This window comes from Cyprinus carpio, chromosome B11 (genome assembly GCF_018340385.1).
Source record: "Cyprinus carpio isolate SPL01 chromosome B11, ASM1834038v1, whole genome shotgun sequence".
Classification (NCBI taxonomy): domain Eukaryota; kingdom Metazoa; phylum Chordata; class Actinopteri; order Cypriniformes; family Cyprinidae; genus Cyprinus; species Cyprinus carpio.
This window is the reverse complement of record NC_056607.1, coordinates 21516521-21528627: the sequence shown is the minus strand read 5'-3', so window position 1 is coordinate 21528627 and position 12107 is coordinate 21516521. Positions and strand designations below refer to the sequence as shown.

Genomic DNA, 12107 nt, shown 5'->3' with positions numbered 1-12107 from the left:
TTTTTGAAACAAAACAAAAAGAATTCTATTGCGAATTCGTTCTAACTGTGACGTCACTGCACTGGTGGCTTTTAGAACTTGTGTCCTGGTCACAGAAACCTCATTTTGACTCGTTGCTTCAGTTATACACGCTTTAGTGTCGGTATACTTGATTGGTGTGCGGTTTTGAAACGGCGTACAGTTTTGAATTAATCCTGGATTCCACATCGGTGTCTGATTGTGAATCTGCATTATCATTCAGTGTACGATCATTGTTCAGTGCAGTTTTAAATCAGATCTCGACAAGCACAAAACAGTTATAGAGTTTTCTGATCTGTGTAATATTTCAGACCGTACTTTTCAGATTGTTGCAGCCTACCCTTTTAAGATCTGAACATGACCTGTAACACATTTCACAAGCTCAGGCTCCAAACATGGGTCAGCGCTCACCAGAACATCATTACTGTGAGCGAAAACACCACAACCTCCAGCCAAATGCAGGCTGTCAAGCTTCCGACCATCCATAGTCCTTCCCTTGCAAGAGGTGAGCTGCTCAGACTATCTGAAATAAGAGCCTTACGAGCCTTAAGAGCCTCATGAGAGCCATACTAACATGAAATAAATGTGATGTTCTGCAGGACTGCGTCCATTCCCACCACCTCAGAAGAAGGTGAACGGATCCAGTCTCAGTGCTGAAGAACAATTTCTGATCTTTGGGCTCCAATGCAGGGAGGACAAAACAGGGGAAGAAGTCAGGTTGTTCATTAGAGAGGGACAACAGGAACGGCCCGCCACAGGAACGCGACCAACAGGGGCCCGAAGCGAAAGCTGTCTTCCACCGCTCAACGTGCGGAGGGCAGTGTTTCAACCCATCTCAGAGTACAAAGCTGAGGTTTTACAAAGCGGTCGCTGTAAAGTAAGCCAATTTTGTATATTTTTCTATCATTCCAGTTCAGATTATTATTTAATTGTGTATGTAATGTGAAATACCTGCTCATGGAAATTGTGTGGATGGGGTTTTTCATCTGTGTGGCATCTGTACTCTTCTCTGTTCCATTCTCAGCTTGATACAATACATAAAATGGAGATCCTGCATACTTGGGCCCAACTCGCTTCTATGGAGGAAAGCGAAATGTCCCAAATAGAGCTCGGAGCAAAACAAGACTGGGCCAATTATGAAGCCTCTTTCCGTGACTCGGATCCCTTGAAGAACGAGCAAAAGTAATTATTTCTTCATCACTGTTAAATCTTGAAGCCATGCTTTTGTGGTCATTGCGTCTGCTAAATGACTAAATGTAAATGTAAATAACACAGTTTCAGTTTATATACTGTAATTCTGATTGCCAGGTTTTTATTATCATGTTGTCATGTTTCAGGGCTCAGGATTCATTTTCAAAGAGGCTAAAATTAGAAGAAAAGGAAAAAGCTCTTCTAAGGTAAGCACTGTCATGTCAGTATGCACAATTATGGCGTTTCCATTCCTGCACATCCCGTGCTGCTTCGGATCCTATTATTCATAACCATCTCTGTTACAGAAAAATCTATCGTGTTCAAGACACAATTGAAATTGAAGAGATGCATCTGAAGGAAGACCGCGAGCGTGAAGAGCGTGAGGAAGAGGGCAGCAAACAAAGCCCAGGGGACATTGAAAAATTAACGTGGGAGTATGTGAATTTCATGTCCATAAATGAGGAAACCAACAAGGTACTCAAGTACTACGAGGATGAAAAGGAAAAGCTGTAAGTTTCTTGTACCCAACCATGGGATTGATTTCTTAATAATCTCTAATCTGAGGAAACCGAAGGCACAGTAACAGCGTTTGTCTTGTGTGTTTTTGTCCAGTAAAAAGAATGCAGACCGCATGGAGGTGGAGATACAGAGCATGGCTCTCTGCATTAAAGAAGAGCAGGTGAAAAAAAACAAGGTCAAAGCAGAAGTGGGGATGATAAATAATATCAAGGACTCGAGGAAAATGAAAGTAAGTGCACAACGTGTCCTGTTTAAAGCGGCCCCACCCTCGCAAGCATCTGAATGTAATAAGAGTAATTTGTTTCTGTCTCACCAGATATGGACAAAGACCGAAAAGTTGTGTGAGGAGCTTGCGAAGGTCCAAGAGAGCTATGGGGAGCAGGCCTTCAGCCCTGCGTATCCATTGATGATTCTGCTCCAGTTGGAGGACTGGATTTCTGACTCTCTGGATTTGATCGAAAACATGCCAGCTGAGAGGCTCTACAAAATACAAAAGCGGATTTGCAAACATCATGAAATCAGGTAAGGTATAGAAATTCATAGCTAACATGATGATCATCAGCTGTTATAACTTTCTTAAAACTGCAGTGCTGTCAGTACAATGACCAACTGAAGGATTGAATGATTCTTTAAAACCTCTTGCCTAAACCCTTGCTTTCTCGCTTTCACAGGGAGCAGGAACAGAAACGCATTAGGCGTGAAACTTTATTAGAAGAACGGAGGCAGAGAAGACAGGAGAGAGCACTTTCTCATTCGGTGAAACTGGTGAGTGGCACACAGAACCAGCAATACATATCCAATACTTTTATCTTGCTTATCAAATATTGTAATGTGGATCAATAGTGTGGTGCTGAGTTATCACGTCTTTACTGCAGACCGGAAAAAAGCTGATGCCACGTAGCCGGCCTCCGAAGAAGATAAGAAAGAAAGAGGAACCAGTGGAAACCAAGAAGACGAAGGAGGATCTATACGCTCACTTTGTGGACTAATTCGCCTCTGAGCTCCTCCACGGCCTTCTCCAGTGCCTGTCTTCCTCCACTGAGAAGAAATACCTCCAGTACCCACTGTGCAAACAAAAAAACAAATAATCCTTAGACAACATAGATATTAGGAAGATATTAGTAGATAATTGACATGTGTCTTATGCCTTCCTGTTGTGGATCACCTTGTGCGGATAATATTAAAGAATTTTACTCTCATCTTCATCTTCATGCAAGTTCATTCTACACAGAACCATGAGACTTAGATATTGGTAAGATAGTAGTAAATAATTGATTTTAGTTGTGGATAGACATCTTAGATATCGGTAGGACATAAGTAGATAATTAATAGTGGTAGATATACAGTACATCTTAGATATTGGTAAGATATTAGCAGATACTTGATAGTAGTAGATAGATATCTTCGATATTAGTAGATATCTAAATAAAATAAATAAAAGCATTTGTGTAGTAATTCCTTTTAATGTGTATTAAAAACCACACACATCAGACATTCTTTTAAAACAATGGAACATAATGTATAAGTTACAACATTTTCTTACACCTTGAGTACATGTCAGTGTATCATTATTAATAACATTTTTGAATTTATTCTTCATGCTTAAAAATATTTATTCATTTTTAAGAATCATAACATCAGTGTGATATTTGCTGTCTGGTGGATATTACTTAATGTGCGTATGTTGCAGTAAAGAAATTATATAATGATCAGGTTCAAGTCAAAACACCTTTATTATTATAGTGCTTTGTACACTAGAGATAGTTTCAAATCAGTGATGCAAACTTCAAAAATGAGGCAAATCCAAAGCTGCTGTATGGAGATTAAAAGGATGATTTTAATTGAGATTAACATTTTTGTATAAATAATAATTTTTGTTATGAAGGACAACACTAGTCAGCCTGAAAGTTATGGAAGGCAAGACCTCCAGGTGAACAAGTTAAAAATGAACAGACCTAACTTGCCCAGCTGACTGATCAGATTTCAGACCATACAGATTTTTCTTTTTTTCATTTTCAGATTTAAAATAGTGTTTAAATATGCAAATGTCGTCCTTAAAAATGACATTATCTAGCTAATTAAACTAATTTGCATATATTTGTACAACAAAAATATGAACATTGGATTAACCAAGTTCAGAATTCTTGTTTCATTTGCTTGACATATTTTGTTGTCATTCATTTGTTTGGCAATGAACCCACAGTCGCACACAAATTTTGGTCAGATTTTTTGTGTTCTCATTTTGTAAGAGATTTTTCTTTGTGTTTTAAAGATGTTTTCTTTGAATTGTTTGAGTACTCAGAATAGAATATAAGAAAATGTAACAATTAATTTGTGTTTCCTGCCAGCTAAATTTCACAACCAAAAATCTGGGTCTAAACCTCTCTTTTCTCTATTCAGAGTTTATCTAGACAAGTACATGGAAACCACAAATTAACCATTCTACACCAATCATAGTTTAACCATTGTTTTTGTAAAATACAATCTTTCTTTTTGTTTTGTTTTTTATAACTGCATTTTGATGTTTTTTTACGGATTAGCGAATAAAAAACAAATAAAAGTGCGGAGAGGACCAGTCACTCCTCTTTGGGACTGGAGACCGGTGAGTGGTCCAGGTGTCGCTCATTAACATTTACTCCAATGGCCTCGCTCCGTCTCGTCACACTTCTGTTCCGGACAACAAAACGCTCGTTCTCCGACAAGAAGTACGCAAAAGGTGCTTCAAAAACAAACACCAAATCAAACAGTGAGACACACTCTTTCACACCCTACACTCTCTTCTTCCAAAGAGAGAAAGAAGAAATAGTGGGCTCAGACTCATTCTGGATCTCAGACGTCTGAACCACTCGTTTATGCACCGGTCATTCAAGATGTTAACTATCAAACAGATCCTCGAGCACATTTGCCCCGAGGACTGGTTTTTGAAAGTGGATCTATAGTTCCCAGAGCTGGTGGAGCTCTCAGCAGCAGCCCCGTGGCCCATTCTGCTGAGGAGGAACCTTCTCTCGCAAGCGAAAGGCATGATTTGACATCCCCAGCCGCATATGTGCATGTATGGTGCCTCGACGGGAGATTAATCAGCTCCCAGCGAGAGTAAGCAATACCATTTTAGAGGCAAGAGCACCGTCTACAAGACAACTTTACAGCCTAAAATAGTCAGTCTTCCTTAACTGGTGTTCTGCACAAGGTTTGGACCCAATATCATGTGACATGTCCCATGTGCTAACCTTTTTGCAAGAGCTGCTGGATAAGGGGAGTGCCCCCTCCATGCTCAAAGTGTATGTAGCAGCTATCGCAGCAAACCATTCTCTTTAAGCTAGCCAACTGATCGGCAGAAACGACCTGATCATTAAGTTCTCGAAGGGTGCACAGAGGCTGAATCCTCCTTGCCCTTAGACTGTGCCACTTTGGGACTTGTCTATAGTCCTGTGGACCCTAAAAGGGGGCCTCCTTCAAGCCGCTCAGTTCGGCCGATTTGCAGCCCTTATCACTTAAAACGGCCCTCCTCCTTGCCTTGGCGTTGGTTATGCGAGTGGGTGACTTGCAAGCGCTGTTAATCAGCACCTCATCCCTTGAATTTGGGCCTAATGACTGTAAGGTCATTCTAAAACCAAGACATGGTTATGTTCCTAAAGTGCTCTAAACTCCATTTAGAGCTCAGGTGATCTCCCTATTGGCCATTAAAGATGGTGAGCAGTGTCCGAACATGCTCTGTCCGATAAGGGTTCTGAGAGTATATCTAGAGCGCTCTAGCCTGTTTAGACAGTCAGAGCAGCTTTCTGTTTGCTTTGGAGGCCGCCATAAAGGACTGCTGGCCTTAAAGCAGCGACTTTCTCACTGGATCGTTGATGCAATAGCCTGGGCTTCCTGTATGCCTCAGAAGGTTTGCAGTGCCCTATACTGTAGGTGTGAGGACCCATTCCACAAGCGGGATGGCCTCCTCCTGGGCATGGTCCAGCAGAATTTCTATTGGTGAGATCTGTGCGGCCGCCGGCTGCTCACCGCTAAAATGCCATTGGTTTGTGCAGCTACACAAACATGAACAAATCAGGCTTCAGTACAGATTAAAACAGGAGTTTTCCCCCTTAGCGTCTCATGCAACGCTTGTTCCCTTATCTCAGGGAATCTCATTATCTCATTAGGCTAATCTACGAAAATCACAGTAATGTTATTTACCATAGCCTTTGTGTATTAAATATCTCGAGGGCCATTTACAGTGCCGTGAAAAGGTTTTGCCCCCTTCCTATTTTTTTTTTTTTTTTTTGCATATTTGTCACATTTAAAAGATTCAGATCATCACACACATTTTAATATTACACAAAGATAATGCAAGTAAATACAAAATGCAGTTTTGAAATAATGATTTCATTTATTAAGGGAGAAAGCTGTCCAAACCTACCTGGCCCTACGTGGAAAATTAATTGCCCCCTTCTGTTAAATCATGAAAGAACTGTGATTAACCACATTATTTTAGAAAGCTGAGCTAAATTTTACTAGCCCCACCCAGGACTGATAACTGCCAGACCTGTTGAATCAAGAAATCACTTAAACAGAACCTGTCTGACAAAGTGAAGCATGCTTAAAAAGCAACACATCATGCCCCGATCTAAAGAAATTCAAGAACAGATAAGAAACAAAATAGTTGACATGTATCAGTCTGGAAAGGGTTATAAAGCCATTTCTAAAGCTTTGGGACTCCAGCGAACCATGGTCAGAGCCATTGTCCACAAATGGATAAAACTTGGTACAGTGGTGAACCTTGCCAGTAGTGGCCGGCCTTTAAATTACTCCAAGAGCACAATGACGACTCATCCAGGAGGTCATAAAAGAACCCAGAACAACATCTGAAGAACTGCAGGCCTCACTTGCCTCAGTTAAGGTCAGTGTTCATGATTCAACAATCATGAACAAGAAAAAGAATGGGCAAAAACGGCTCCATGGGAGAGGTCCAAGGCGAAAGCCATTACTGACCAAAAAGAACACAGAGGCTGGTCTCACATTTGCAAAAAAATATATATCTTGATTATATCCAAGACTTCTGGGCAAATATTCTGTGGACTGATGAGACAAAAGTTGAACTTTTTGGATGGTGTGTGTCCCGTTACATCTGATGTAAATCCAACACCGGATTTCATAAAAAGAACATCATACCAGCAGTCAAACATGATGGTGGTAGTGTGATGGTCTGGGGCTGCGTCTTGCCATAACTGATGGAAGCATGAATTCTGCACTCTATCAGAAAACCCTGAAGGAGAATGTCCAGCCATCAGTTTGTGACCTCAAGCTCAAGCGCACCTGGGTTCTGCAGCAGGACAATGATCCCAAACACACCAGCAAGTCCACCTCTGAATGGCTCAAGAAAAACTAAATTAAGGTTTAGGAGTGACCAAGTCAAAGTCCGGACTTAAATCCAATTGAGATGATGTAGCATGACCTTAAACAGTCCATTCATGCTCGAAAACCCTCCAATGTGGATGAATTAAAACAATTCTGCAAAGAAGAGTGGGCCAAAATTCCTCCACAGCGATGTGAAACCACGCTTGATTGCAGTTGTTGCTACAAAGGGTGTCACAACCAGTTATTAGGTTTGGGGGCAATTACTTTTTCACACAGTGCCAGGCAGGTTTGGACAGCTTTTTTTCCCTTAATAAATGAAATCATTATTTCAAAACTGCATTTTGTATTTACTCGGGTTATCTTTGTGTAATATTAAAGTTTATTTGATGATCTGAATCATTCAAGTGTGACAAATGCAAAAAAAAAAAAAAAAAAAAAAAAGTGGGCAAAAACTTTTTCACACCACTGTATGTGATGAAGCCCCTCAAAATAATTTGTGAGAGTACCCACAAAGGGCTATATTTTGTATTCATTTGTACATTTGAAACATGCATTGTATAGAGCCTCTTTCATAATCTTCCTTCTTCATTCATGCATGTCATTTCATCCAGCTCTGTACACACATACCTATACATAAAAACAACATGCATTAAAATATTTAGATACATTTGCAAAAAAAAAAGAAAAAAAAGAATACAGCTTAATTTCAAACATTTAATGTAATATTTGAAATGATCTTAAATCCATTATGCATCATAAAACAGACTAATGTCCTCACGTTGTTATTCCATTAGACCTATGCCTATTTATTAAATAGAGAAACATAGCCTATATGTTTATTGACACCAAAGTGTTGGTACGGTCTGTAAAAATGCCAAAAATTTTTTTTACATTTGATAGAGATTATATTGAACCGTCATCATACATTTTCTAAAATATTAATAACAACAATAATAATAATGCAGAATTATTAATGTTACGCTGGTTGACATAATAATTATATTCCAATTATTGTAAACTAATAAAAGCATTCACTCAGCAATATCAATATGTCAGCAGCAGCAAAATTGATCATAAACACCACAACAAACCGAACGGTCATTTTTGTGCATTTTTTAAACGTTGTAAAACACGCGCAGAAAGTTTGTCGACGGTGTGCGGAGCTAAAAAAAAAGATGAATTTCAATGCGGAGGATCACTATCGGTCGGTTTTTAAAGAACGACTCTCATCGTAAGTACTAAATTACACCACAAACCCTGTTTTTGTCAGAAGCATTAATGTTTTAGTTAATTTTATGTCCAGTGACTTCAGAGTTTCAGCGAAGTCGTTGAACTGTAACTCTTTGTGCGGACGGAGATGGTTCAGAGTGAACTGCATGTATTCAGAGATTGTTTGATCTGTCAGAGGTATAAAAGATTTGGAGAAGGATTCGGCGAATATGAGGACAAGCGCGATGCTACTTGCGGAGGCGCGCGAGGAGAACGAGAGAGTGAACAGAGCACTGCAAGACCAGGAAAAGGTGCTTGCATTAAAGAAAAAGAAAGAAACAAAGTAGCTGCTCCACTTTAAATGAGTGTAGTGTTTTTGTGCTGTTGTCAGGAGTTGCAGATAAGGCGGGAGCATTTGAGAGAAAGAGCGGAACATGTGAAAAAAGAAAAGGAGAAACTCAGGCAGTACAAACTGGATACGGCTAAGGAGCTGCAAGTAAATAACAAAACATTCTGAAACAAATGCATGGATAATGAGTAAACTGAATATCATTGGTAACCTCTTTTTTTGTCTTTCTCTCTCTTAGAAAATGATGCCAGGCGGTTACGTGCCATACAAAAAACAAAGGAAGAGGAATCTAAAATCAGAGAGAAAGAAGAGAACATTAAGAAACTAATGACACAGTATGAAGCCCTGCAGGCACACAAAGAGCAACTGGACCAGCGTAAAATACTGGCCAAACTCCACCAGGAGAACACTGCAAAGATGCCTGGAAAGGTATAGCTATACTTTTTTGTGTCTGGAAAGGGGAAAAATACTAAAACTATACTCAGAGAAACTGTCAGGCTGTTTTCCTGGACTCACCTGCCTCCTTTAACTGGAGAGTGAGGCTTTGGGCTTTAGATCAGTCTTATTCTGTGTGGTTTGATTTTCAGTTTTCTGAATGATGAGACAGACGGGGTAACAAGAAAGATACTGAGTCATGTTTTAATGTTTAAAGACAAAATGCATGCATTTCTACATACATTACACAGGTTCCACCTGTTTTGATATCTAAAATATACTGTATAGTAATGTTACACTTTTTCTTTTGTTTCCTCCTTTTTCGTGACATTTGAGTTTGAGAACGCTGGTCGACACAGTGACCGTCATGGCGCACGGTCCATCAGAAAGGAAATTGTAGAAAGACAAGCTAATGAGAAAGAGGCAGAGCACAAAAAGCTGGAACTGATGAAGGACATAAAGGAACAGCAAACTCGTCTCCTGCACTACACCAAACAACTGCAGCAGCAACAGACAGATCTAGACAACATACGCTCAGAAACACACGAATGGGTAAAAACATGCACACATTTAGAGGCTTACAGAGGGTTATATGCAAAAAGACAGATGTTACTGTGACATCTCTGTCTTCTGTGCAGTCTCAAGATTACAGACTATTCATGTGTTCTACAGGAACTTAAACGGGAGGAATTACGCTCCACTGCAGAGAGAGAGGAGCTCCAGTATGCTCAGATAAAGGTCAGGATTCGTTCAATTTATCAGCTAATCGCACCTTACTGGAGAGAGTCTGTGGATATTGAGGACCCCTTCAAGCAGCTGCAACTGGTGAATAAAGAGAAATACTTAATGTGTCCTTAAATAAAGCAGTATTTGTTGTTGATATGGTGTTTAAAATGAAATACAGGAAAGTTATTAAATGTTATAAAGGCAATGATGAAATGCAGCTGATGGTGAAAAACTTTTCTTTCTTTTTTTCATCCAGATCCGGAAACATTTTCAGCTTGTGAGAGCTATAGCTGAAGATCGAAATGTGATGAAAACACCTGCAGGTGGAACTGAAGAGGATGTCAGGCAGCAGAGATTAAGATCCAAGCTCTGAAGGTGTATGCAACGAAAACAGCCAGACGTGCCTAAGCTAAATATAAATCATCATCTGGCCTGCCTTATGACAGTATTGTGCACTTTGATGGGAGGCACAGCAGGGATACTGTACTGAGATTAATAGATTATTCATTTACTGATTTTTATTGAAACTAACATTTTTGTCTTAATTTTTATGAAGGATTGTCACATTACTTAACATTGTTTGATCGAGAAGTGCATAATACATACATACATACATATATTAAAATATAATAAATAATTTAAATAATAAGAAAATAAGAAAAAATAAAAAGTGCATATAGTAATTTCTTCCAGTAGGCTATGAATTTAAAAATTCACTTGGTGTAATGTATAAGGTAATAACACTTTCCTCACCTTGAATAAATGTGTGTTCAATCTTAATAATTTTCAGACAAAACTAAAATAATCTTTTTTTTTTTCATGGTAAATTTTTTTTTTTCATTTTTAAGAACCATAACAGTCAAGCAGTTGGCCTGTATCACTTAATGTGCTCATGATGCAATAAGCCTCAGCCTCCCACGATGACAGCACATGAAAGTGCCTGCACACCTCCTCTTTCCCTCCAGCATCTCATTTCCCTCACCAACATTAACGGGCTGATGCTCTGCTGTATTCGTGCTGGATGTTGGGGGTGTACTTTGATGGGAGCGCTGCGAGAACTCAGTTTTCTCTTTTTTTATAATAGCTGACCACTTTGATAATTTCAATGACTGCAGAATTAGCAACGAGGAACTATGAGTTACTAAGATTTCTTCTGTCTGAGTATTACTTTTTAGAGTAACCTATCCACCTTATTCTTCATATAAAAAATGGGTCTTCCTCCTGGTCTCATTTACTTCCAGCTATTTTTAGCTGTACAAAAGCACTCGTTTTGCTGTTTGATACTATTAATTTGTCTTACCATATTATTTTAGTATATTATCTTAATTATGAACATGCAGGTTTGTAGTGTAGACAGTTTTTGTATTTTTTACACTGGCTTTACATTTAATTATATTATTTGATCTTTCTTTAATTTTTTTTTTATAATAAGTTAATTTAAAACGTGTTTTAAAGTGATTTAAAGTGTGAAACAGCGCCTCCGTCTGGTCGAGAAATGCAGACGCTGCATAAAAACAGAAATTTCACATATCTTCCAGAGATACCAATCATTTGACATGACATTTAGTAGTGTCCCTAATGTTAACAAACAAGTGCAACGCTGCAAATGCCTCTCTAATATTTTTTTTTGTTTGTTTGTTTTTTTTTTAATTAAAAAGGTTACAAATTTGAAAGTGAGACTGCCATTATCTGGAGTTGACAAGTTTGAAACGTGGATATCAGCGCTGCTCTCAACCTGCTGCTCACAGCGCCCTCTAGTGCACATAAACACAACACTACACTGACAATAGCTGCTGAGCAGACTCAACTTCATACTGCTTATTAAATATCTTTGGTATATTTTCACAAACAAGTAGTAGCCTACATTTTTAAAAATGTGCTTTTCAAAATGTTTGCACATAATTTTAATCGACTCAAATCACAAAGAACTTTTCTCACCACATCTAACCTTTCTCTAGTCTTTGATCTAACTGACTGCATAAGAACCACTCATCTTTTTGTTGCTAAACTCTGATTCAGTCAATGCATTTTATTGGTTAAAAAAGATCGGTAATAGGGCACGATGTACTGTATTAATATGAAGGAATTTTCTGTGTTGATGTTTTTACAGGTGTTTCACCTGAATATTATTAATTTATTTCCAGTGTAGAATTGTCTTACTGTCATTGACCAGCAGATGACGCTATAGTTAAGGCCTCAAAAAGAAATATCTCATAAACCTCTTCAGTATTTTTGGTCTTTCTCCTTTATTTTAAGCTTTGCTGTGGTTGACAGTAGGCTACATTTCCAATTATATTTAGATAGTATCTACATTTGACTGTCG

At 38.7% G+C, this 12107-nt stretch overlaps 2 protein-coding genes across 3 annotated transcripts; both read left to right on the top strand.

Annotated features, from left to right (window-relative positions):
- The first annotated feature begins 30 nt into the window (after positions 1-30).
- On the top strand, positions 31-2927 carry LOC109070875 (golgin subfamily A member 6-like protein 6). Of its 2 annotated transcripts, none has more exons than XM_042734566.1 (10): positions 31-242; positions 344-523; positions 618-895; positions 1043-1200; positions 1356-1415; positions 1515-1718; positions 1822-1957; positions 2045-2250; positions 2400-2493; positions 2604-2927. In XM_042734566.1, exons 2-10 carry the CDS (start codon positions 376-378, stop codon positions 2715-2717), a joined length of 1398 nt encoding a protein of 465 aa, XP_042590500.1. In that variant the 5' UTR covers positions 31-242; positions 344-375; the 3' UTR covers positions 2718-2927. The 2 variants fall into 2 exon arrangements, with proteins under 2 accessions (XP_042590500.1, XP_042590499.1); XM_042734565.1 differs by having other exon boundaries at positions 330-523.
- A 5246-nt stretch (positions 2928-8173) lies between these two features.
- Positions 8174-10410, top strand: LOC109070874 (trichohyalin-like). Its single transcript, XM_042734563.1, has 7 exons — positions 8174-8296; positions 8471-8585; positions 8666-8771; positions 8862-9052; positions 9395-9610; positions 9731-9883; positions 10041-10410. The coding sequence occupies exons 1-7, from the start codon at positions 8241-8243 to the stop codon at positions 10155-10157; spliced, it is 954 nt and encodes a 317-aa protein (XP_042590497.1). The 5' UTR covers positions 8174-8240; the 3' UTR covers positions 10158-10410.
- Positions 10411-12107: the final 1697 nt, after the last annotated feature.

Coding starts and splice junctions, on each gene's coding strand:
- LOC109070875 (XM_042734566.1), top strand. CDS start 376: ATGACCTGTAACACATTTCACAAGCTCAGGCTCCAAACATGGGTCAGC. Junction 896..1,042: donor TACAAAGCGGTCGCTGTAAA/GTAAGCCAATTT, acceptor TTCCATTCTCAG/CTTGATACAATACATAAAAT. Junction 2,251..2,399: donor TGCAAACATCATGAAATCAG/GTAAGGTATAGA, acceptor TCGCTTTCACAG/GGAGCAGGAACAGAAACGCA.
- LOC109070874 (XM_042734563.1), top strand. CDS start 8,241: ATGAATTTCAATGCGGAGGATCACTATCGGTCGGTTTTTAAAGAACGA. Junction 8,586..8,665: donor CACTGCAAGACCAGGAAAAG/GTGCTTGCATTA, acceptor TGCTGTTGTCAG/GAGTTGCAGATAAGGCGGGA. Junction 9,884..10,040: donor CCTTCAAGCAGCTGCAACTG/GTGAATAAAGAG, acceptor TTTTTCATCCAG/ATCCGGAAACATTTTCAGCT.